General features: G+C 36.3%; 2 protein-coding genes across 6 annotated transcripts in view; one reads left to right on the forward strand and one right to left on the reverse strand.

Moving 5' to 3' along the window:
* The window catches only part of LOC138316054 (deoxynucleoside triphosphate triphosphohydrolase SAMHD1-like), a 68,543-nt gene extending 43,957 nt beyond the window's left edge, over positions 1-24,586 (forward strand). For all 5 annotated transcript variants that reach the window (XM_069257531.1, XM_069257532.1, XM_069257530.1 and 2 more), the window contains 8 exons: positions 2,602-2,649; positions 3,172-3,336; positions 3,649-3,740; positions 4,252-4,308; positions 4,559-4,754; positions 5,150-5,230; positions 13,510-13,752; positions 17,163-24,586. In XM_069257531.1, coding sequence (XP_069113632.1) covers positions 2,602-2,649; positions 3,172-3,336; positions 3,649-3,740; positions 4,252-4,308; positions 4,559-4,754; positions 5,150-5,230; positions 13,510-13,752; positions 17,163-17,315 — 1,035 coding nt within the window. In that variant the 3' untranslated portion in view covers positions 17,316-24,586. The remainder of the gene's footprint in view (positions 1-2,601; positions 2,650-3,171; positions 3,337-3,648; positions 3,741-4,251; positions 4,309-4,558; positions 4,755-5,149; positions 5,231-13,509; positions 13,753-17,162) is intronic.
* LOC138316743 (uncharacterized) lies at positions 23,704-26,214 on the reverse strand. Its single transcript, XM_069258404.1, has 7 exons — positions 26,203-26,214; positions 25,787-25,972; positions 25,475-25,615; positions 25,099-25,233; positions 24,759-24,938; positions 24,352-24,509; positions 23,704-24,139 (listed from the first exon to the last, which is right to left on the reverse strand). Exons 1-7 carry the CDS (start codon positions 26,212-26,214, stop codon positions 23,794-23,796), a joined length of 1,158 nt encoding a protein of 385 aa, XP_069114505.1. The 3' UTR covers positions 23,704-23,793.
* Between the last annotated feature and the right edge of the window lie 1,273 nt (positions 26,215-27,487).

A 27,487-nucleotide genomic window follows, 5' to 3' on the forward strand; every position in this document is an offset into this window, starting at 1 on the left:
ATTGCATTCAAACTGATGTTGATATCGAACCTTTGTCATGGCATATATATTTTGGCCTAACCGGATGCGCATTGGCGGAAGTCAGTGTTTCGGTTTGTGTTCTTGTGCAGCAGCCCCTCTGCATTTACGCAAGTGTAAACGATTGCCCAGTTAGTAAGGTTATATTGGAAAGTGAAAACGGAAATGTAAATAAATTTTGATAAACTAAGGAATCTTCATTTGTAAGGGGACAAAGGATAATGACTCAACCAACAATATTGATAAAATAGACAATATCTATTTTAGGATATGCTATGCAATGATCTTTCAATTGTATGTTAGAATTCATGTTTTATGCAATTGATGATTGACACAAGTGTTTTAAACACTATATGTATGTTTAAGAGTATGACAAACGCATTGCAAGATCATGCATCTAGACTCGATCATGGCAGCAATTTGGTATTTGATCTGTTGTCAATGTTCTATACTGCAGTAACATTTGCTGCATGTAGTGCAGTGGACTCTGGTCTGTATAGGTAGTCCAGATGGGGCAGTGCACCCGTATATATAGGGTCAACAAGATGGCAGCCAGGCATCCATCTTGGATTTTGATAGCTAAATGTGTTACTGCTATTTCTCAGAAGGCATTAAAGGGATCTATCTCAAATTTCATTTGTAGGCTCCCCTAGGGTCCAGTTGTGCATATTACATTTTGAGACTGATCGGTCAACAAGATGTCTAACCAGCCACCATCTTGGATATTGGTAGTTAAAGTTTGTTACTACTATTTATCAGAAAGTACTGAAGGGATCATTCTCAAATTTCATATGTAGGTACCCCTAGGGCTCTAGTTGTGCATATTCATTTTACGACCGATCAGTTGACAACATGGCGGACAGGCGTCCTCTTGGAGTTTGGTAGCTGAAGGTTGTAACCGCTATTTCTCAAAAAATGCTGAAGGGATCTGTCTCAAATTTCATATTTAGGTTCCCCTAGGTCTCTTGTATACATATATACAGTAGTTAAAATAACAATGAAGTCAATCTGACGATTTATTGTTTTTTATACAATAATGTGCAAAGTGTTATAAAGGTAGGTTTCACCCAATGAAATATAGACTAGTACTACGAAATTGAAATTTATCCTGTACATAGATATAATCTTCAGATCATTTTCAATGCATACAGCGAACAGTATGGGTGGTCAGTTGCCTAGCTTGACCAGGAAAACATTTCTCTAAAAATAGAGCGAAGTCAAGCTTTACATAGAACATGACATATTTTTTTCCAAAACTAGGCCCCATCAAAAAACGGTAGCGTGCAACAAAATGTCAGATAGCAGTCTTGACACTGTATGTTTAGTAAAAAAAAAATTAAAAAACAAATAGAAGTGTGATTGATTTTTTATACATATATAATCTAAAACACTTCATGTTACTGACATACACTTGCTAGCTTGGTACATCAAACACATATGTAGTTATAGTCTGCCATTGCATGTCCGCTGGCATATGTGTTGAAATTTAACTCAACACATGCAACACGAGTCCAACAGAATCCGGGCAAGTTCCGCATGAGATGTGGCTTTGTTTCTTCTTTTGCCACATGCCATCTCTGACTTTCATTCCATAGAGATATCCTAGGGTGCTACCGATTCCATTCTAATTTCCTCCTCTTTGTTGGCGATTTGGATACAATATTTTTTCTAAATCATACACTTTCGTTCAGCCATTTTGTTTACTTTTAGTACGCAACAATACGCATGTGCGAAACTTAGACAACCTAATCCACCGCAGCTTCATTTGTATACTATCCAGTCAGTCTTACACCGTATTAAATCAAGGATTTCTTTCAATTTTGTATTCAAGACACATTTGTTCAATCTCATACGCATAAAGAAATTAAATTAAGGTATTTTTGTTATGTGTTTTCATCTTTTCTTCCGTTTATCAGATTTTACAAAAAAATATTTATTTGGTTATGTGCAAATTGATCAGATATATTATTATTTTTCTTGGTTTTTTCCGCCAATCTCGGTACCTCACGTGACCCCCTATAAAACAATGATCGACTGATAAAAGTTGATTGAAAAAAGTTGATTGACCGATCTGTCTATAAATAGATAGGGATTTCCTGATCCAGTGCATCAAAGCATTGAAGTCATTAAAGCGTTTGAATGGGACATGCATTAAAACGTTTATAAATTAAGCGTTTCTAAGATGCTGATTTTGTTGGTAACATATTTTCGTCAAACACAGCGAATGATAGATATACGGGTTTGCCTCTCTAGATCTGCCGGTAGTCTTGATGAGAAATGCAACATTTTTAACAACGTCGGAGCTACTTATACAAAGATGTAATTATGATACACGTTAGGGCGGTGCTTTTATTTAGACAGTAATATAAGCTGTACACGTTGTTTATCGGACATTGAGAACTATGAAAACTACAGTATGATGATGCATTCGCCATCTTCTACTGTACATGTATCTAGAAATCAGGATTAATAGGAAAAATATATGAACCTCTTTTTTGGTTATGACTTATACAATGATGAAGAAACATTTCAATACAATCAAGATGCTTTTTCTTTAATCATACAAATTCTGTACTTTTGCAGGACTGGCCGTTTCAGGGACGTGACAAAAGCAAAGGTTTCTTGTATGAGGTGAGGTTGAAAAAGCCATGGCAGCTCAGCAACAACCATATTTATGTTGGTAACATATGGCTTCTTGGTGCAAATAATATGTTTTCTGGGCATGTTTAATGATAATCTCTACATACTGGATAAGAATATCAATAATACTTTTATTAACTATCAATAACCAGCTTGCCAGGAGTGGTTAAGTGATTATACATGTATGTCTCATGTGTGTGTCTGGTAGAAGTGCTAGGTTTATGGGTCTGTCTAGATGAGGCAGTGTATTTAATTTCAACCAAAGTCAGGCCACTTTGACATTAATTTGTACCTTGAGCTCAATTTCAGAAAAATAAAGTTTTGTAGATATGTCTATCTAGACAAGGAAAATACAACTCATGATGCATTTGGTAGGATACTTTGATTTGCCAAATTGTCTTATTGTTTCTAGTACCACTTCATGGCATACCAAGATAGATAAGTTTGTGCATGATAGTAGTAGGCCCTCTTTCCACACACTGATTGAAAGCTAAAGTATTGCTTGACTTTTAGGTTGTAGCCAACAAGCGAAATGGTATAGATGTGGATAAGTGGGATTACTTTGCAAGGGACTCCCATAACCTTGGGATAAGAAACAATTTTGACCACCTGAGATTCATCAAATTTGCGAGAGTTTTAGATGTTGATAATGAATTACAAATATGTTCTCGAGACAAGGTAAGAGTTCTATTTCAAAAACCATCACACTGTCATTTCTATATAATGTTAATGTTAAGCGTTATTCCCAGGAACAATTACGGTTGAAGTTTCTGTTCTTATTTTTTACAAGGTTTAGTATAGCATTGATTCCTTATTACTACACACCAAACTTTAGTTGAGAGACTGCAGCCTGTCATCCTTCAAGACAGAGATTGACTAAAATAGAAGGAACACATGTAAACTGTACTCATCATTTGATTTGAGGATCTGCTAATTTGGGATAACACGGACACCATATGATATATTTATGTGTGAATTACTCATTTCCAGGAAGTGCAGACCCTGTATGACATGTTCAGCACCCGTGTAACATTACACAAACGAGCCTACCAGCACAGGGTGAATGTCATCATTGAGACGATGTAAGTACCATAACTCCTGATACAACTCATTATGTTGACAACTTTATCCCTTAACTACCTGGATATCTATAATCGTAATAAAAAAATCCTACAATGTACTCCATAGCAGTTGATTATCATTGATGTTTACACAGTGTGTAAACATTTATGGTGCCTCTCATTCTGTTTGGTTGCAAATAGCGTTAAACATCAGGCTTTGATCTTTCATTTTGCATTTTTAGCCCACCATCTGACTCAGATCGCCTTTTGTGTGTGGTCCTTCATCTGTCCGTCCTTAAACAATTCTTGTTATCAAAAGTCCTGAGGGGATCAGTTAGCTATATATCCCTGATGTTGATAATTAAACTGAAAGGGAAAAGCAGAAACACAATCCATCTATCCTTTGATTTTTATTAAGATTGCTATTATCATAAGAATGGATGATATATGACTCTTGATTATTTGCCTCATTTATACCTGTCTAGAGCATGTTCCTGCTTTACAGCTATTGATACGTTTGTTTACTTGCCAGGATAACTGAGGCATTTCTGAAGGCAAATGACTATCTGAAGTTCCCAGGGAGTAATGGGTAAGCTCTGATTAACTTATGATATTGAGTGGCTAAATTTACCTATAGCTATAGAATCATTGTAACATTAATATTGGATAGCCATAAAACTGGTACAGAATTGATGACATATGGGGATGTTTTTGATTTCAGAAAACTTTTCCAGAATTGAAATAAGTGTTCTGCTCCAGAAAACTTGTATAGAATAATTGAGATAATTGTTATTGTTTCAGCCAACTTGTATAGAATTAAAATAACTGTCCTGTTCCAGCAAACTCTTTACCATGTCTGAGGCTATACATGACATGGAGGCCTATTCTAAACTGACTGACGGTGTATTTGACCGTATCGTGTTCTCGACTGGAGAGGAGCTGCGAGAAGCCAGAGATCTCCTCACTAAAGTCCTCCAGCGCAAACTCTACAAATGGGTAGGCCAGACAAAGCCGAAGGACAAGATCTCCAAAAAGGTTTGTTAATACAGAAGACTCTAACTATTGTAATTATTTGCTTTTTTGCATAAAATTATCTGGTCTCGTTTTTTGGGGTTTTTTTTACGTAAACTTTCGAAACAATTAAAAAATTCACAAAGTTTGATTTGCAGTAACGACAATGGTGTAGTGATATAATGGAATTTTCAAAGGATTATTTCTATGGATAAGTATATACCAAACTTATTATATTGAAAAGTAATTATCAAATTTTGTTTAGCAAAGGCTGTTCGCAAATGCAAAAATTAGTTGCTGCAGAAGAAATTTAGTATTTTACATTTTAACAAATTGTGCATCACAAAAAGCTTATGAAAACTACTTGAATGGATACTTGCTGACAGTATTCAAAGGATGTTAATTCACAAACTTTACAGAAGAGTGAAATCAAAGCTGAGATAGTGTCCAAGGGTAGGGAAGAGGACCAAAGAGCTTTGGAGGAGAATCTGATTGTCGAGGTAGGATATCATCTGTATTTATTGTGGTGAGGTAGGATATCATCTGTATTGTGGTGAGGTAGGATATCATCTGTATTGTGGTGAGGTAGGATATCATCTGTATTTATTGTGGTGAGGTAGGATATCATTTGTATTGTGGTGAGGTAGGATATCATCTGTATTGTGGTGAGGTAGGATATCATCTGTATTGTGGTGAGGTAGGATATCATCTGTATTGTGGTGAGGTAGGATATCATCTGTATTTATTGTGGTGAGGTAGGATATCATCTGTATTTATTGTGGTGAGGTAGGATATCAGTTGTATTGTGGTGAGATATGATATCATCTGTATTGTGGTGAGGTGGGATATCATTTGTATTGTGGTGAGGTAGGATATCATTTGTATTGTGGTGAGGTAGGATATCATCTGTATTGTGTGGTGAGGTAGGATATCATCTGTATTGTGGTGAGGTAGGATATCATCTGTATTGTGGTGAGGTAGGATATCATCTGTATTGTGGTAAGGTAGGATATCATCTGTATTGTGGTGAGGTAGGATATCATCTGTATTGTGGTGAGGTAGGATATCATCTGTATTTATTGTGGTAAGGTAGGATATCATCTGTATTGTGGTGAGGTAGGATATCATCTGTATTTATTGTGGTGAGGTAGGATATCATCTGTATTGTGGTGAGGTAGGATATCATCTGTATTTATTGTGGTGAGGTAGGATATCATCTGTATTGTGGTGAGGTAGGATATCATCTGTATTTATTGTGGTGAGGTAGGATATCCATTGTTATATGTGGTGAGGTAGGATATCATCTGTATTATTGTGGTGAGGTAGGATATCATCTGTATTGTGGTGAGGTAGGATATCATCTGTATTTATTGTGGTGAGGTAGGATATCATCTGTATTGTGGTGAGGTAGGATATCATCTGTATTTATTGTGGTGAGGTAGGAGTATCATCTGTATTGTGGTGAGGTAGGATATCATCTGTATTGTGGTGAGGTAGGATATCATCTGTATTGTGGTGAGGTAGGATATCATCTGTTATTGTGGTGAGGTAGGATATCATCTGTATTGTGGTGAGGTAGGATATCATCTGTATGTGGTGAGGTAGGATATCATCTGTATTGTGGTGAGGTAGGATATCATCTGTATTGTGGTGAGGTAGGATATCATCTGTATTGTGGTGAGGTAGGATATCATTGTATTGTGGTGAGGTAGGATATCATCTGTATTGTGGTGAGGTAGGATATCATCTGTATTGTGGTGAGGTAGGATATCATCTGTATTGTGGTGAGGTAGGATATCATCTGTATTGTGGTGAGGTAGGATATCATCTGTATTGTGGTGAGGTAGGATATCATCTGTATTGTGGTGAGGTAGGATATCATTTGTATTGTGGTGAGGTAGGATATCATCTGTATTGTGGTGAGGTAGGATATCATCTGTATTTATTGTGGTGAGGTAGGATATCATCTTTTTATTGTGGTGAGGTAGGATATCATCTGTATTTTGTGGTGAGGTAGGATATCATCTGTATTGTGGTGAGGTAGGATATCATCTGTATTTTGTGGTGAGGTAGGATATCATCTGTATTATTGTGGTGAGGTAGGATTCATCTGTATTGTGGTGAGGTAGGATATCATCTGTATTTATTGTGGTGAGGTAGGATATCATCTGTATTTATTGTGGTGAGGTAGGATATCATCTGTATTATTGTGGTGAGGTAGGATATCATCTGTATTGTGGTGAGGTAGGATATCATCTGATATCATCTGTATTGTGGTGAGGTAGGATATCATCTGTATTGTGGTGAGGTAGGATATCATCTGTATTGTGGTGAGGTAGGATATCATCTGTATTGTGGTGAGGTAGATATCATCTGTATTGTGGTGAGGTAGGATATCATCTGTATTGTGGTGAGGTAGGATATCATCTGTATTGTGGTGAGGTAGGATATCATCTGTATTGTGGTGAGGTAGGGATATCATCTGTATTGTGGTGAGGTAGGATATCATCTGTATTGTGGTGAGGTAGGATATCATCTGTATTGTGGTGAGGTAGGATATCATCTGTATTGTGGTGAGGTAGGATATCATCTGTATTTATTGTGGTGAGGTAGGATATCATCTGTATTGTGGTGAGGTAGGATATCATCTGTATTGTGGTGAGGTAGGATATCATCTGTATTGTGGTGAGGTAGGATATCATCTGTATTGTGGTGAGGTAGGATATCATCTGTATTGTGTGTAGTCATCTGTATTTGGTGAGGTAGGATATCATCTGTATTGTGGTGAGGTAGGATATCATCTGTATTTATTGTGGTGAGGTAGGATATCATCTGTATTGTGGTGAGGTAGGATATCATCTGTATTGTGGTAGGTGGATATCATCTGTATTGTGGTGAGGTAGGATATCATCTGTATTGTGGTGAGGTAGGATATCATCTGTATTGTGGTGAGGTAGGATATCATCTGTATTGTGGTGAGGTAGGATATCATCTGTATTGTGGTGAGGTAGGATATCATCTGTATTGTGGTGAGGTAGGATATCATCTGTATTTATTGTGGTGAGGTAGGATATCATCTGTATTGTGGTGAGGTAGGATATCATCTGTATTGTGGTGAGGTAGGATATCATGGAGGTAGGATATCACTGTATTGTGGTGAGGTAGGATATCATCTGTATTGTGGTGAGGTAGGATATCATCTGTATTGTGGTGAGGTAGGATATCATCTGTATTGTGGTGAGGTAGGATATCATCTGTATTGTGGTGAGGTAGGATATCATCTGTATTGTGGTGAGGTAGGATATATCTGTATTGTATTGTGGTGAGGTAGGATATCATCTGTATTGTGGTGAGTAGGATATCATCTGTATTGTGGTGAGGTAGGATATCATCTGTATTGTGGTGAGGTAGGATATCATCTGTATTGTGGTGAGGTAGGATATCATCTGTATTGTGGTGAGGTAGGATATCATCTGTATTTGTGGGTGAGGTAGGATATCATCTGTATTGTGGTGAGGTAGGATATCATCTGTATTGTGGTGAGGTAGGATATCATCTGTATTGTGGTGAGGTAGGATATCATCTGTATTTGTGTGAGGTAGGATGATATCATCTGTATTTATTGTGGTGAGGTAGGATATCATCTGTATTGTGGTGAGGTAGGATATCATCTGTATTGTGGTGAGGTAGGATATCATCTGTATTGTGGTGAGGTAGGATATCATCTGTATTGTGGTGAGGTAGGATATCATCTGTATTGTGGTGAGGTAGGATATCATCTGTATTGTGGTGAGGTAGGATATCATCTGTATTTGTGGTGAGGTAGGATATCATCTGTATTATTGTGGTGAGGTAGGATATCATCTGTATATGTGGTGAGGTAGGATATCATCTGTATTGTGGTGAGGTAGGATATCATCTGTATTGTGGTGAGGTAGGATATCATCTGTATTGTGGTGAGGTAGGATATCATCTGTATTGTGGTGAGGTAGGTATCATCTGTATTTATTGTGGTGAGGTAGGATATCATCTGTATTGTGGTGAGGTAGGATATCATCTGTATTGTGGTGAGGTAGGATATCATCTGTATTTATTGTGGTGAGGTAGGATATCATCTGTATTGTGGTGAGGTAGGATATCATCTGTATTGTGGTGAGGTAGGATATCATCTGTATTGTGGTGAGGTAGGATATCATCTGTATTTATTGTGGTGAGGTAGGATATCATCTGTATTGTGGTGAGGTAGGATATCATCTGTATTTATTGTGGTGAGGTAGGATATCATCTGTATTGTGGTGAGGTAGGATATCATCTGTATTGTGGTGAGGTAGGATATCTGTTGTATTGTGGTGAGGTAGGATATCATCTGTATTGTGTGTGGTGAGGTAGGATATCATCTGTATTGTGGTGAGGTAGGATATCATCTGTATTGTGGTGAGGTAGGATATCATCTGTATTGTGGTGAGGTAGGATATCATCTGTATTGTGGTGAGGTAGGATATCATCTGTATTGTGGTGAGGTAGGATATCATCTGTATTTATTGTGGTGAGTAGGATATCATCTGTATTGTGGTGAGGTAGGATATCATCTGTATTGTGGTGAGGTAGGATATCATCTGTATTGTGGTGAGGTAGGATATCATCTGTATTGTGGTGAGGTAGGATATCATCTGTATTGTGTGGTGAGGTAGGATATCATCTGTATTGTGGTGAGGTAGGATATCATTTGTATTGTGGTGAGGTAGGATATCATCTGTATTGTGGTGAGGTAGGATATCATCTGTATTGTGGTGAGGTAGGATATCATCTGTATTGTGGTGAGGTAGGATATCATCTGTATTTATTGTGGTGAGGTAGGATATCATCTGTATTGTGGTGAGGTAGGATATCATCTGTATTGTGGTGAGGTAGGATATCATCTGTATTGTGGTGAGGTAGGATATCATCTGTATTGTGGTGAGGTAGGATATCATTTGTATTGTGGTGAGGTAGGATATCATCTGTATTGTGGTGAGGTAGGATAATCATCTGTATTTATTGTGGTGAGGTAGGATATCATCTGTATTTATTGTGGTGAGGTAGGATATCATCTGTATTGTGGTGAGGTAGGATATCATCTGTATTGTGGTGAGGTAGGATATCATCTGTATTGTGGGGGATTGTGGTGAGGTAGGATATCATCTGTATTATTGTGGTGAGGTAGGATATCATCTGTATTTATTGTGGTGAGGTAGGATATCATCTGTATTGTGGTGAGGTATCATTTATTGTGGTGAGGTAGGTATCATCTGATTGTGGTGAGGTAGGATATCATCTGTATGTGGTGAGTAGGTATCATCGTATTTATTGTATGGTGGTGAGGAGGATATCACTGTATTGTGGTGAGGTAGGATATCATCTGTATTTATTGTGGTGAGGTAGGATATCATCTGTATTGTGGTGAGGTAGGATATCATCTGTATTGTGGTGAGGTGGATATCACTGTATTGTGGTGGTAGGATATCATCTGTATTGTGGTGAGGTAGGATATCATCTGTATTGTGGTGAGGTAGGATATCATCTGTATTGTGGTGGGTAGGATATCATCTGTATTGTGGTGAGGTAGGATATCATCTGTATTATTGTGGTGAGGTAGGATATCATCTGTATTGTGGTGAGGTAGGTATCATCTGTATTGTGGTGAGGTAGGATATCATCTGTATTGTGGTGAGGTAGGATATCATCTGTATTTATTGTGGTGAGGTAGGATATCATCTGTATTGTGGTGAGGTAGGTATCATCTGTATTGTGGTGAGGAGTTATCATCTGTATTTATTGTGGTGAGGTAGGATATCATCTGTATTGTGGTGAGGTAGGGGATTCATCTGTATTGTGGTGAGGAGGATATCATCTGTATTGTGGTGAGGTAGGGTATCATCTGTATTTATTGTGGTGAGGTAGGATATCATCTGTATTTATTGTGGTGAGGTAGGTTATCATCTGTATTTATTGTGGTGAGGTAGGATATATCATCTGTATTGTGGTGAGGTAGGATATCATCTGTATTTATTGTGGTGAGGTAGGATATCATCTGTATTGTGGTGAGGTAGGATATCATCTGTATTGTGGTGAGGTAGGATATCATCTGTATTGTGGTGAGGAAGGATATCATCTGTATTGTGGTGAGGTAGGATATCATCTGTATTGTGGTGAGGTAGGATATCATCTGTATTGTGGTGAGGTAGGATATCACCTGTATTGTGGTGAGGTAGGATATCATCTGTATTGTGGTGAGGTAGGATATCATCTGTATTGTGGTGCGGTAGGATATCATCTGTATTGTGGTGAGGAAGGATATCATCTGTATTTATTGTGGTGAGGTAGGATATCATCTGTATTGTGGTGAGGTAGGATATCATCTGTATTGTGGTGAGGTAGGATATCATCTGTATTGTGGTGAGGTAGGATATCATCTGTATTTATTGTGGTGAGGTAGGATATCATCTGTATTGTGGTGAGGTAGGGTATCATCTGTATTTATTGTGGTGAGGTAGGATATCATCTGTATTGTGGTGAGGTAGGATATCATCTGTATTGTGGTGAGGTAGGATATCATCTGTATTTATTGTGGTGAGGTAGGATATCATCTGTATTGTGGTGAGGTAGGATATCATCTGTATTGTGGTGAGGTAGGATATCATCTGTATTTATTGTGGTGAGGTAGGATATCATCTGTATTGTGGTGAGGTAGGATATCATCTGTATTGTGGTGAGGTAGGATATCATCTGTATTGTGGTGAGGTAGGATATCATCTGTATTGTGGTGAGGTAGGATATCATCTGTATTGTGGTGAGGTAGGATATCATCTGTATTTATTGTGGTGAGGTAGGATATCATCTGTATTGTGGTGAGGTAGGATATCATCTGTATTGTGGTGAGGTAGGATATCATCTGTATTGTGGTGAGGTAGGATATCATCTGTATTTATTGTGGTGAGGTAGGATATCATCTGTATTGTGGTGAGGTAGGATATCATCTGTATTGTGGTGAGGTAGGATATCATCTGTATTGTGGTGAGGTAGGATATCATCTGTATTGTGGTGAGGTAGGATATCATCTGTATTGTGGTGAGGTAGGATATCATCTGTATTGTGGTGAGGTAGGATATCATCTGTATTTATTGTGGTGAGGTAGGATATCATCTGTATTGTGGTGAGGTAGGATATCATCTGTATTGTGGTGAGGTAGGATATCATCTGTATTTATTGTGGTGAGGTAGGATATCATCTGTATTTATTGTGGTGAGGTAGGATATCATCTGTATTTATTGTGGTGAGGTAGGATATCACCTGTATTGTGGTGAGGTAGGGTATCATCTGTATTTATTGTGGTGAGGTAGGATATCATCTGTATTGTGGTGAGGTAGGATATCATCTGTATTGTGGTGAGGTAGGATATCATCTGTATTGTGGTGAGGTAGGATATCATCTGTATTGTGGTGAGGTAGGATATCATCTGTATTGTGGTGAGGTAGGATATCATCTGTATTGTGGTGAGGTAGGATATCATCTGTATTGTGGTGAGGTAGGATATCATCTGTATTGTGGTGAGGTAGGATATCATCTGTATTGTGGTGAGGTAGGATATCATCTGTATTGTGGTGAGGTAGGATATCATCTGTATTGTGGTGAGGTAGGATATCATCTGTATTTATTGTGGTGAGGTAGGATATCATCTGTATTGTGGTGAGGTAGGATATCATCTGTATTGTGGTGAGGTAGGATATCATCTGTATTTATTGTGGTGAGGTAGGATATCATCTGTATTGTGGTGAGGTAGGATATCATCTGTATTGTGGTGAGGTAGGGTATCATCTGTATTTATTGTGGTGAGGTAGGATATCATCTGTATTGTGGTGAGGTAGGATATCATCTGTATTGTGGTGAGGTAGGATATCATCTGTATTTATTGTGGTGAGGTAGGATATCATCTGTATTGTGGTGAGGTAGGATATCATCTGTATTTATTGTGGTGAGGTAGGATATCATCTGTATTGTGGTGAGGTAGGATATCATCTGTATTTATTGTGGTGAGGTAGGATATCATCTGTATTGTGGTGAGGTAGGATATCATCTGTATTGTGGTGAGGTAGGATATCATCTGTATTGTGGTGATATATCTGTATTGTGGTGAGGTAGGATATCATCTGTATTTATTGTGGTGAGGTAGGATATCATCTGTATTGTGGTGAGGTAGGATATCATCTGTATTGTGGTGAGGTAGGATATCATCTGTATTTATTGTGGTGAGGTAGGATATCATCTGTATTGTGGTGAGGTAGGATATCATCTGTATTTATTGTGGTGAGGTAGGATATCATCTGTATTTATTGTGGTGAGGTAGGATATCATCTGTATTTATTCTGCATATGCTTTATTTGCAAATTGTTTTTAATAGTACATCATTTGCACATTACTACATGTATAATAATAGTTGATGAGTATTTGATGCGATGTCTTTGAATTTTTTTTATTAGTCTTTAGCATGAGTGACAAATACTGGAACATCTTATTTTAATGGAAATTTAGTTTTCTGTAATATTGTCCTTTATAGTTTCTGTTTCTAAAACATTAGACAGCATAAATATAATTTTATATATGGGACAATTAAGATAAAACTTTGAGCCAATAAGTTGCACTCACTCCCTCTAAGGGTCATCATGGCAGGATGTTTTGTACACTTTTTGACAGATTCAATAGTTCTAGTTTTCATTCAGAATTATGATTCATTTTTCTACAGATAGTGAGCATGGATTATGGCATGAAGGAATCCAATCCTATTGACCATGTTCGCTTTTACGATAAGAGAAATTCGGAATCACCCATGGTTATACGTAAGGAGGATGTCTCCCGTATTCTTCCAAGTGAATTCACAGACCAATATGTGTATCTGTTCATTAAAAGAGATGATCCGGAGTTTTACAAGATTGCTTTGGATACCTTCACTAAATGGTGCCAGGACCAAAAACTACCTCTGCCACGAGTAAGTATTTGATTCTAGTTTCAGAATTGGTATTTCATTTACATAAATATACATATTACTGTAAACCACCATATATTAAAGAGATATTAGTATTCAGGTAATTTTAGGAGAGAGCTCAAATGTGAATATAAAAGTTTAGGGAATTATTATAAGAAGGTGTATAAATGAATGCACGATTGTCATTATGAATCCTTGATTGTGAATTTATGTATTAGTGATTATGTTGAAAATAATTGATATGAGAAATATTGAACTGGTGATATACCTGGAACGTGAAAATAAAGTGTGTTACAGTAACATATAATCTATCATACTGGAGTGTTACAATAGTTGTGTGGAGTTGAGGAGGTTACAGTAACATATAATCTATCGTGCTGGAGTGTTACAATAGTTGTGTGGAGTTGAGGAGGTTACAGTAACATATAATCTATCGTACTGGAGTGTTACAATAGTTGTGTGGAGTTGAGGAGGTTACAGTAACATATAATCTATCATACTGGAGTGTTACAATAGTTGTGTGGAGTTGAGGAGGTTACAGCAACATATAATCTATCGTGCTGGAGTGTTACAATAGTTGTGTGGAGTTGAGGAGGTTACAGTAACATATAATCTATCGTACTGGAGTGTTACAATAGTTGTGTGGAGTTGAGGAGGTTACAGTAACATATAATCTATCGTGCTGGAGTGTTACAATAGTTGTGTGGAGTTGAGGAGGTTACAGTAACATATAATCTATCGTACTGGAGTGTTACAATAGTTGTGTGGAGTTGAGGAGGTTACAGCAACATATAATCTATCGTGCTGGAGTGTTACAATAGTTGTGTGGAGTTGAGGAGGTTACAGTAACATATAATCTATCGTGCTGGAGTGTTATAATAGTTGTGTGGAGTTGAGGAGGTTACAGTAACATATAATCTATCGTGCTGGAGTGTTATAATAGTTGTGTTGAGTTGAGGAGGTTACAGTAACATATAATCTATCGTACTGGAGTGTTACAATAGTTGTGTGGAGTTGAGGAGGTTACAGTAACATATAATCTATCGTGCTGGAGTGTTACAATAGTTGTGTGGAGTTGAGGAGGTTACAGTAACATATAATCTATCATGCTGGAGTGTTATAATAGTTGTGTGGAGTTGAGGAGGTTACAGTAACATATAATCTATCGTGCTGGAGTGTTACAATAGTTGTGTTCAGTTGAGGAGGTTACAGTAACATATAATCTATCGTACTGGAGTGTTACAATAGTTGTGTGGAGTTGAGGAGGTTACAGTAACATATAATCTATCATGCTGGAGTGTTATAATAGTTGTCTTACAGTAACATATAATCTATCATGCTGGAGTGTTACAATCGTTGTGTTCAGTTGAGGAGGTTTCAAATGTGTATTAGTCTGACTAGTAATTATCTCATTTTACTTGGTCATCATGATTTGTCTGTCGTCCTACCCTTTGCTTAAACTTTGCACATTTTGAAACTTCTTTTCAAATTCTACCAGACGAGATTTAGCTGAAGCAACAGCTGCCTATCTTATATCTCCCTTTGTATTCAAAATATTGGGAGTATCCCAAATTTGTTTTAAACCTATCAAAGTTTAAATTTATCAATGCTAAAAGTACAATTGACCAGTATAGGAAAAGTAAATATAAAAACATATGCTATGAGATAAATGGAGACTATCACCTACAACCACCATTTACATTTATTTGTATTATATATATTATAGGGGCCTTGGTGGCCAAGTGGTTAAGATGTCTTGTCATATATTACCACAAGCCCTCCACCTCTGGGTCGCAAGTTCAAAACCCATGTGGGGCAGTTGCCAGGTAATGACCGCTGGTCGGTGGTTTTTCTCCGGGTAGTACGGCTTTACCCCACGATCAAACTTGGAATGTCCGTTCATGACCCTGGTTATTAATATGACGTTAAACTAATAAACTGTATTCTATTTTGACAGCTTTTTCAACCCTAAAATTGTATTTAAAAACCTTTTTAACTATTTTTCCAGACATAACATAATTTCCAAACATCAATTAGAATTTTGACCTAAAGATTCAACAACCTTATCAACTATTAGCTATATATGACACAATTATAAAACATTCGGATAATGGTAAAGAAGCGAGAATGATATTTTGTGATAAAAGCAAAGCTTTTGATCATCTTCCGCATGATGGTTTAATATATAAGCTTAAAAAAGATGGAATCGATTGTAATATGTTGACATGGTTTTCATCTTATTTGAAGAATAGGAGACAGAGAGTGGTCTTTGATGGATTCAAATCTACTTTTAAATCTATACAGGCAGGGGTACCACAGGGATCTGTCCTGGGACCATATCTTTTTCTATTGTATATTGAATTTAATGATATTGGTGATGATATATCTTGTAATGTTGAATTGTTTGCTGACGACACTTCCTTAATAAGTCTCATTGAACGACAAGAATCTGCCGAAATCTTAACAATGATATGAGAAAAATATCTTCATGGGCTGTAAAATGGGGCATACTTTTTAATCCTGATAAAACTGTATCTCTTCTTTTCTCAAGGCAAGTTGACTCCCAAATATTAATTCTTGATTTATTTTTCAACAATACAAAAATTAATACCTAATGTTACCAATCATAAGCTCCTAGGAGTATATTTCAATTCAATGGCAAATTGATCTTCCATATCTATGAGAAAGCATAAAAGAATAAACATACTAAGAATACTGAAATTCAAACTTGATTTTATACAATTTATACTTCCTTTATTCGACCAATTCTCGAATATTCTAAATATAGTATGGTCAGAAGGGGAGGAAGTCATGCTTTAATTTATAGAGAATCTGGCCTAGTACCACTTATTAAAGGAAAACATCTACATCGAAATATAACTTTTCCTAATATCTTTAACAAAAATTGCCTTTTTCATATTTATGAATTATTACAACCATATATCTTAATATATGGTTGTTTAATATTTGTTTACTTTGTCCCGCATTACTGTTCGTATCCTATTATGTAATCGTGTTCGTTTTGTATGTCTTGATAAAGGGGCAGATCGCCTCGAAAATTTTACAATTTTGTTTTGTCCACACAGTTGGAATTACTTCCTTGTCCCATACAACCATATATCAATATATATAAGTGATAATTACAATTTTCGACATAACAGAATGTTCCTGCTGGTAGAACTCAGTTATATGAAAACAGATTTCGTTGAATATCTTATAAAATCTTCTTTTTTTTTTTTTTTGGCTATTTGTTATGATATAAACTAGGAGACATTTTGTATATCATGTTTATCAATGTCTAACTTGATGTCCCCTAAAGTTCCCATAAGTCATAAAGAATAATGTCCACACAAAAAAACATAGTCAGCTATAGAGTAACCTCTGTGATTACTATTTCACATCTTATTTTACAGGGAGGCAGTTTTTCTAATGCGGAGATGACTCCATACAAACGGCAAAATACTGATACAAAGGAAAACACTGAAATCACTCCGCTCAAACGTCAAAGTTCCGACACGGAGGAGAACCATATCGGCAAGAAAGCAAAACATAACCTCTTTTGTTAATATGTTACTCGATGGATAAAGAAGCTGTTAGCTAAAGCAGCTAGATGAGCTATCCTTAAAACTTTAGGAATGGTTATGAAGTATGAGAGTCCCAGAAGCTCCGGTGTGTGAGTTTGTTGATGAGTGCTAAATTATTTAGACTTGATTACATAGATATTTCTTTTACTGTCTCAGTTTTACCATTTATACATTTCCTGGGAAATAATTCAGGCCTTATGGGCCTCTTGTTACTGTTAATACAAATTTATAATTGTATGTTAATTGGGAGACTTACTAGTCACAAGTTTACTAACTTAAGGATAAAACAGGTTCTGTGATATATATGTGTTACATCTGTTATAATCCCATTGTTAAATGTGTGTAAAGTAGCGGTTGGTACGGTATGTTGTTTTTCATGTTACTGCCATATGGAGACCACCCTTCTGAGTGTAACAATTGATACTCCCATTTCATATCAATGTTTCCACTATTATATTCCACATGCATAACCAATTACCCCAAACTACCAAAAACATACCAGGATCATACATATATCTTACACAAAATAAAACTAATTTATTGCTGGATTTTTAATTAATTCTGTTTCTACCTCTTTTTGGACATTGTAAGTAAAAGGTGAACAGAGGCACAAGTGGATGATATACAGTTTTTGATAAACATTGAATTGATATGCTGAAAATATCAACTTTTAGTGAATTTTTAATAATGACTCAGTGTAATTAGCAATTAACTGTGTTGTGTTAATGTTTCATGTATACCTGTATAAATATGTCATCCACAGGTTGAACCCTGGCTATTATAACTCATTTAAAATCTTATCCACATCTCAAGGAGTTTTCTACCAAACGTGTAGATATGCATGTTAATTTTTCTGCTGTGTGTTTTTAGGTCACCTGAGACGAAGTCTCAAGTGACCTATTCTAATCGCCTTTTGTCCGTCGTCGTGCGTCGTCCGTCGTGCGTCGTGCGTCGTCCGTCGTGCGTCGTCCGTCGTATGTCCGTAAACAATTTACATTTTCGACTTCTTCTCCAAAACTGCTGAAGCAATTTCAATGAAATTTTGCACAAACCTTCTAAGGCATAAGGCCAATCAAAATTGTGAATTATATGGTCCCCACCCCCCAGGGGGCTGTGGGAGGGGCCAAAAGGGGTAAAATTGAGTAAAATTTCAAAAATCTTCTTCTCTACTCACAGATGTGGTAGAATCAAATACTCTTCATAGATAGAAAGGTCTTAAGGTCCTTTACAAAAATTGTGAATTATATGACCCTGGGGTCTCTAGTTTCCCCCTGGGGAGGGGGTTAAGTTTACTATACTTTATATTGAGAAAACACATTTTTGCGCATTATTTGGTCATTTGTAATAGGAAATGAGTCAAATGTTGTCAGAATTATCAGTATGAGATGGCCATTTAATCCTATTAACAAATTTTCTATGACTGACCCCCAGGGGCCTTAGGGGCGGGGTCAAAAGGGGTCAAATAGGCTAAAACTTCAAAAATCTTCTTCTGAAATTCTGGATATGGTAGAATCAAATACTTTTCATAAATAGAAAGGTCTTAAGGTCCTTACAAAAATTGTGAATTATATGACCCTGGGGTCTCACGTTTCCCCCTGGGGAGGGGGTCAAGTTTACTATAGTTTATATAGGGAAAACACATTTATGAGCATTTTTTGCTCAATTTTCATTGGAAACGAGTCAAACTTGGTTAGAATTATTACTCCTGATATCCTTTCGACGGCCGGCAGGATTCGAACTTGACTCAATTTTGATAGTAGGTTATTACAAATGCCATCTATGAAAGCAGTTTGCATCTAGATTACGGTTTGATGCCATTTTCACGATGATAACAAACAGCACACACTACAAACAAGTAAAAACAGTCACCGGAAGTCCCCTAAAGGTCACCACGCACGGGTCATGGAAGGCAGAAACCTGCGCGTGGGACTTGTTTTTTTTTTGTTTTTTTTTTTTTTTTGAAATCGGTGCTATTTTCCCCTTCCTTTCCCCTTTCTCTCTATTTTCTCTTACTTTGATATCTCTTCTATCGTTTAAGACCATCTGCATGTCTGTATCTTGATAATTAAGCTCACAACGACAGGTTTCCGGGCACACACTAAAATCCGGGTTTCAGACCTCAATTTTTGACTTATTTGGGCATGTTCAAAGGTGATTTGTGACGTCACTAATGCAATGACCGAATCGATATTGACATGCTATATAGGGATGAACATCTTCTTTTCAAAAAACTAGTATTTAGTTTTCAACGGTCTCAGTGGGGCTCCAGAAGGGTGCATGAAATGGGGCAAATGCATAATTACGCATAAATACGTTACGGCCGTCCAAAGGATATAGCATTTTAATATCATTTCCACATTGGTTCTGGCCGACCCCCTGGGAACAGAGGGGCGGGGCCAAAAAAAGGTCAAATAGGCTAAAACTTCAAAAATATTCTTTTAAAATTCTGGAAATGGTCAAATACACTTTATAGATATGAAAAGGTCTTAAAGTTTGTTTATAAAAATTGTAAATTATATGACCCTGGGGTCTCCTGTTTCCTCTTGGGGAGGGGGTAAAGTTTACTATAGTTTATATAGGAAAAACACATTAATGAGCATTTTTTGCTCAATTTTCATAGGAAATGAGTCAAACTTGGTTAGAATTATTAGCCTGAGATAGCATTTTAATATCATATCCACATTGGTCCTGGCTGACCCCCTGGGGGCAGGGGGGGGGGGGCTAAAAAGGGTCAAATAGGCTAAAACTTCAAAAATCTTCTAAAATTCTGGATATAGTAGAATCAAATAATTATAGATGGAAAGGTCTTCAGGTGTTTTATAAAAACTGTGAATTATATGATCTTGGGGTCTCACGTTACCCCCTGGGGAGGGGTCAAGTTTACTTTAGTTTATATAGTAAAAACCTTTTTGTGAACATTATTTGCCCAATTTTCGTAGGAAATTAGTCAAACTTGATTAGAATTATTAGCCTAAGATATAGCATTTTAACATCCATATCCGTCCTTGATGACCCCCTGGGGGACCAGAGGGGCAGGACCAAACAGGGTCAAATTGATTAAAATTTCAAAAAATACCTCTAAGTTCACAGGTTTGATGGAAGCAAATACTCTTCATAGTCTAAAAAGGTCAAATTTATAAATCACTGACCAACTTCAAGGCCCAGCATATAGTGTTTATATGTCTTTAATTTGTTTCATTATTTGTTTCATTATGTATTCTAACTCAGGTGACCGTTAAGGCCCATGGGCCTCTTGTTATTGTAAAGGGTTTTTTTTGTTCTGCTTTAAATACTGTTCTTTACATATATGTGTAAATCTTTTTTAAGAGTGCTGTGTACTTCTAGCGCAGCAGAGATTTAATTTTAACAAAGTTTGAGGTGCTCTAAAGATACCTGTATATTCTGTATCTTCATATTACAGAACTATCTGCCCTTGTGGTTAGGTATTGATCATATGTTTGCAAATGTGAGATAATATATTTCTGAGAAAACAGCGCAAGTTTTGCTGACAAAATAATGACACTACAGAAGATATTTTCCTGCAAGGGAGGTAACTTTGTAGTATGCAAAGATGGAAATCAATAGAAGGATTACTGATCTCCAAATGTGTTAATTTGGTAATATAATGTTAATTAGGTAACATAATGTTAATTAGGTAACATAAGACAGGATCGACATATGACCTGATATTAGCCCTCCCATTGAAGGTAATGTTTTAACTGAAGAATAGATAAATTTTATTTGTAACCATTATCATGCGATTTATAATAATTTTATCCTTTTAACATTAATTTTCTGCATTCCATTGTGGAAATGTCGAGTGGAAATTACTATGAAATATTGTACAGTACCCATTTTAGTTGATTAATCTACAAACTTTTTATCCTTTTATTGTGTGGATCGACACATATCATATCAAAATGGTAACATTTTTTACAAATATTGTCTGTATTCTACTAAAATACATGTGCCAATTATCAATATCGCACCAAAAATCATTAAACTGAAGTGCCAATAATTCAAAGTAGAAATCCATCTTTTGTTGATAGTGATAACTTTGAAAACATTGATTTGCAGAGAGTGACCTAGTCAAAGTACAATTGTGTATGAAAGTGGATACCTCATTTTACATAGGTCCGTTTTTAGTTTACATGTTACATTTACAGCAATGGCAAAAGAATGTACTCAAGGATTTAACTGATTTCACAAAGCCCATATCTGCAGTATCTTAGAACCAGTGTTTTCTAATACAACTTTATCCAATGTAACTTAATTGTCCACATATATGTGTCTTTTATCCTGATGATCGTTGAACTGTCTCTAATTTTATTTCTGCATGAATTCTATTTCTCCATCATATGTTTTATCTAATAAATAATCTGGGTTTCATTAACATTCCTTAAATCTAAGGAATTCCTTAACTTAAATTTCCCCATAGAAAAGCATTGCAAAACTTCAGGAAAAAAGTCTTACCGATTTTAAGGAAGGCTCCTTAACTTGAGATTTCCTATGGAGAATTTTAAGTTTAAAGATTCCTTAAAAAGGAATGTTATTAAAACTGGGTCCAGAATAATTATAAACAAGTTTTATTTTCTTTATCATACTTGAAGTCATGGTCAAGTTATAATAGAGATGTAACATTGCAAGTCATAGCCATATAAATTATCTTCATAACAGCTTATAGTCTCTCAAATGAATTACAGACGTTCCGCCCCAAACCATTTCGCCCCAAAATTCATTCGTTTCGCCCCAAATCTATATACTTTTACGCCCCAAATTTGAAACCATAACGCCCCAAAACTATCTTTTACGCCCCAAAGTCATCATCACGCCCCAAAGCTAGATCGCCCCAAGTTTGTCATAATAGCGGAAACATACAATGTAACTACTTATCGTATGATCGCGTAGATCTACTTTGGTTTACATTTGGCGTTGTGAGAAAGTAATGATATCACTTAAATCCGGTTATTTTAGAAATTTCAATTTAGATCGTTTATTTTAGAAACGATCTACTGAGGTTTTATTTTTTTTATTTATGTTATAATACTATTTCTTGGAGATTTTCACACCATAAATACAATTGTGTGACATTTATTAATCATATATTTTATATATATATATATCATATCTTCAGCCATGGATAGATGTGTATTGTGAGAAATATTGTTATCCCACAAATTATAAATAACTAGTTTCTTTGTTTATTCAGGCAACGTAAATTAAATACCAATATTTTGAGTGATGGATTAACAGCATCAGTTCTCAGGTTATAAAATTCTGTTAATATTTGCATATAAAATATCACTTTTTGCATTTAAATAAGATATCAATTTTGATAAATTACTCTATATCGACTATATATTGAAAATATTTTGATATAGAATTATCTGAGAGAATTGTGCCATCTTCTCCCATTCTCTGATTTATAATAATTATGTTGTTTATATCCCCCCCCCTATTCTCTCTCTCTAATTTTGTACATATTATTTCATGCTGTTACCATATGTATTTTCATATATTATCATTATATACTCTTCATTTTGGAGAAAATAAAGATGATAATAATAATAATATTGACCAATTAGAACACAGCATTTACAGTGAAAATATATCGTTTCGGTGGGAATACTTTTTTACAATATTGAAAAAAGTAATATTGCGCGCATCTTTCTTTTTTTCATTTGAAATTGTTGGAGCATAAATGTGTTGAATTAGATTACGTAGCTTATGTTATGTGCGGAACTTAATTCGTATGGAGGTGAAATTGAGACTGATTGAAATACATGTACTGGTGTCAGTTGACCTCGTCTAGACTGAGAGCAGACACATAAAATGTAACGAATAGAACATTCCTTGTTTATTGGTGAATAACAGTTAACTTTCTTCTCCTGAATTGGAAACTTTGATTTTTTTTTCGCAATTATGGATTCGCACATGGAAGATATAACATTTTCCACCACATTTAATGAAATATAACCGTTATTCATCAAGAAACAAGGAATACCCTAAACATCTGCGAAACACCATTTAAAAAGGTGACGTTGATGAAAATATGACCAAGAGATGAGTTAGAGATGAGTTAAAAAGATTTTATTTGTATTGAGGCGACAACTATTACATACATTGATATCCTCAAGACTCCATTGGCATATGTATAGATAAGCCAGCTATTACGTTGGTACAATAACAGAATATTTTTCAATATATTTTTGTCATTTATTTTGTTGCTTTAATGTCCAAATATGAAATATTGAAATATAGCAAAAATAGTTATTGCATATGCCAATGGAGTTTCTGCCCTATAAATGATAACAGTATGCCCGGGCTTCATCAGTTAAGAGGCTTCATATGTACATCTATTTACATTAACTTTTTTTTCATTTTTTTTTTTTTTTTTTTTTAATTCATACTTTTTTATTTACAAAATGTTCATATTTACAGTCTTCTTTTCATGAACACATTACAGCACTGGACCGTTGATTTTACTGATGGTATTGAGCAACTCCAAGCATGTAATTATCTCGGCCTCATACTTGCTCCATAGGCGGAAGATCTTCCCCTGGAACTGCCGTGTGGCCGACCTTTGTAGCCTGGTTAGAGCGCCCTCCTCCACCATTTGTTTTTGGAGTGGCAGCTTCTTCGCCTCTTCATGCAGCAAGGGCACCAAGACATAGAACGGTGGTGTTGTGTCCCTTGCTGTGTGGCTCAGTCGGCGGTGCCACCCTTCACAATCATTATTTGTCCGAGTGGACACTCCAAATACATTCCAAGATTGGATAGGAAATGTCTGACTGTGTATCCAGTTCCTAGCATGTAAAAAAGTATATCAATTTAAACGTCACTCGCTAGTAGTAACATTTACAGTAAGATTGTTTAATTACAATTTGATCATAACAATTTATTGTTACATGTTTTTCATAAGAAATTATGTAAATTTTGTTTTTGGTATCTTAATCAGCATATAGATGGAGGTAATGTAAATGATTAAAAAATATGTTAGATAGAAATACTGTATTACCTATCAACGTATCTACATAGTTGTTCCATTTTCTCGTTCCCTCCCTCTGGGACACGTATCATGTTGAAGCAGTTCTCCACTTCATCGGAAGGAACAAATGGGAGTGCCATGACACGTCTTATGGTCGTGTACACATCCGTTTTCTGCATGTATTCCACCTGAAATTAGTTTATAATATAGTAAAATTTTATTTCACAACATATTTGCAAAAACATTAAACACTTTTAATATTATACTTCTTATGGGTTTTTCATTATTATTTTGCATAACTTTCTTTGATTTCAATATTCGATGAGCACGTTAAAATCATGTTTGGTTATCGATATGGTGATATCAAACGGACATATTTTACATAATTGTAGTATCATGTTTGCTCGACTGAGAAGTTGTACTCCTCCATTTCATACCTGAAGGCCAACCTCCTGGACTTTTCTCCAAATGGCTTGATTCCAATGGAAGTTGCATCCTCTGATGACAACTCCAGGAATGGTGACTCTGGCGGCAGCCCACGTGGCCTTTTCGAAATCTGCTACCAGCGTTTGGACTGCAGCTCGGCGCGGGAGTAGATCGAGCAGAGCTTCGAACACCTAAAACATGCAATAATTATTAACTTTACATTTTGTAGTATGTAAATGTCTTCATTTAAGAAAGACAGCATGTGTTTGGTTTTTTCTTCATTTAGATAAGGAAACGTATCATATTTTCATTAATTGTATTCCATCACGTATTTCCCTAACTACGAGTTACCTTCACATAGTCGGACGTTTGTCGGCGTGTCATCAAAACAAATACCAGCGGCACTTGCTTTGCAGCGTTTTCATTGTCATCTGCAGTAACGAATCCGTGGATGGAAAATAGCTGCACAAATGGTCGCTTGACAACCTGTTAACACAATTTGTTCCATAGCTTTACTTCTTTGTGAATAATGCTAATTAGTAATTTCTATGCATAGTACCCTATATTCGATTGGATTTTATGATCGGATATATGATGCTATGTTATTATATGTTCATATATACTTTTGTACAATTTAAGGATAGGACCTTGATAAGTTGTAAAAATCTATTTCAAATAATCAAAGTATAGTCTACAATTCATAGTCATTTTTTTTGTGAGTACATACCTTGAACGTCCCGTCTACGTACCAGGTACGCATATTAACTAACAAATCAAGCTGATCTGCAGTAGCGAAAATCAGAAGTCTTTGCGAATCATGCTGTATTTCTGCTTTTAGGAAATCTTCCGGCAAAAAATTATAGGCAATCTACAAAAAAAAATACTTGCTGATAAAATTTGTATAATGCACAAATCTTGAATCAATGAACAATACATTTATGCCATATTTTGCTTATTGGTCACGTAAAAGAATTAGTCTGAGTGAATTGTCCCTTTAAGAAATCAGAACATTTTAAAAACCGTTAAACTTGAAAATCACCTCAAACATGGCATCATGTGGTTCTTTCGGTCGCAGAGCTTCCATGGCACGGTTTGCAATCCTTGAAAGATTCGTCAGCTTTGGTCTGCTGGCAGGAGGAAGGTTACTGTCGCCCATTGTGTACAAAACCTTCTCCGCTATTGCACCTGATGACTGGAAAATATCTTTCACGGACTGTTCCTTTACCTGCAGTAGAATATGTTCATGTTTGAACTATGTTGATATGCTGCATAAAGAAAGTCATTTCTAAACACCTAGACATTTAAATTACAAGCATTAGGACGTTTATGATATCAAAAAACATATTGTTTGATTATGATAGATAACACATCTTTTACGGAGGTTTTGATTTTAATATACATTTTTGACATACTGGCATTCATCTTTGAAATGCTAATTTTGATGTGGTGACTTACGCTAGCTTTCATTCTTATCTGAATGTTTTTCCTGGCTCGCCTGGTGGATGGTTGTGGCTTTGTTTGCCCATTGGGAATTCTCCGGCTCTTTCTTTTACAGTTGCTGCGCAGTACGTACAGTTGGTACCAACTGTATCTTTACGCCTGGCGGAACACTGCCAATCTCTCCCTTTAGGCACCACTCTCTTAAAATAAAACATGCACAAATGATCGTTAATTCATTCCATTACAGTAGTTTTTGAGTGTGTAATTTAATGTTCAATGTCAGTATTTATTCGCTGTGAAATAGCAACCGTATTGTAAAATGGTAATATATATACGTATTTACATGTTTGGCTATTCTTTACCTTAATGTTGTATGTGTAACCTTTATTGTCAACCAAAAGGTCTCGGCAGTTCTTCGAACCATTTAGAAGGACTTCAAAGGTATGGTCAGTATGGATGGAGCTGGAACAAGAATGACATATTATTATAATTAAGGATATACTTTGTACAATTACATAATTCAATTCAGAGAAGGATACAGAGTTAATTATATTATTATTATTTTTGATCTCGTAATAAATATTACCATTCATGGTGAAGCTGTTCTGTTAATCCATCGACGTCAAGAGATGTTGATTCTAAATGTCTCCTCGGTGCGGGAATAGGACGAGGAGGTGAATACACAGGTTTCAGAAGTCGCCTCCGAGCCGGAACTGGTCGTTCCCTCGGGGCCGGAGCTGGACGAACCCTCGTAGCCGGAACTGGGCGTTTTGGAGTCGGGGTATCAAGTGTCTCTTTATCCGAAGACATCGTACTTGTAGGCGACTCTGGTGACACAACATTGAAATCCCCAAATCCATTAATAGATGAAATTATAGATTCAGGGGATCCGACATGGTGCGTCTCTTGAAGGGGAGATGTTGTAAGTGATCCGTTATGGAGCGTCTCTTGAAGAGGAGATGTTGTAAGTGATCCGTTATGGAGCGTCTCTTGAAGAGATGTTGTAAGTGATCCGTTACTCGACACTCTGTACATCAACGATGTCGCGTATGTGCCTCCATACAACGACGAGCGTCGACCAGACGGATTCGACCAGACAACCTTCACCCGGACCCGCGAGACACTCGTGCACGCGACCGTAACACACGTGAGCAGCACTAGGACAGGCACTCAGACACATGCAGTGTTGACTTAAAAATAAACTTCTGAATCCGGATTTTGTGTCTCTAATCAGAAAATACGATATTTTTATATGTGTAGAAACCAAAACAGACGAGTTTGATGAATTTGAGATTCCAGG

This window comes from Argopecten irradians, chromosome 2, assembly GCF_041381155.1.
Source record: "Argopecten irradians isolate NY chromosome 2, Ai_NY, whole genome shotgun sequence".
Lineage (NCBI taxonomy): Eukaryota > Metazoa > Mollusca > Bivalvia > Pectinida > Pectinidae > Argopecten > Argopecten irradians.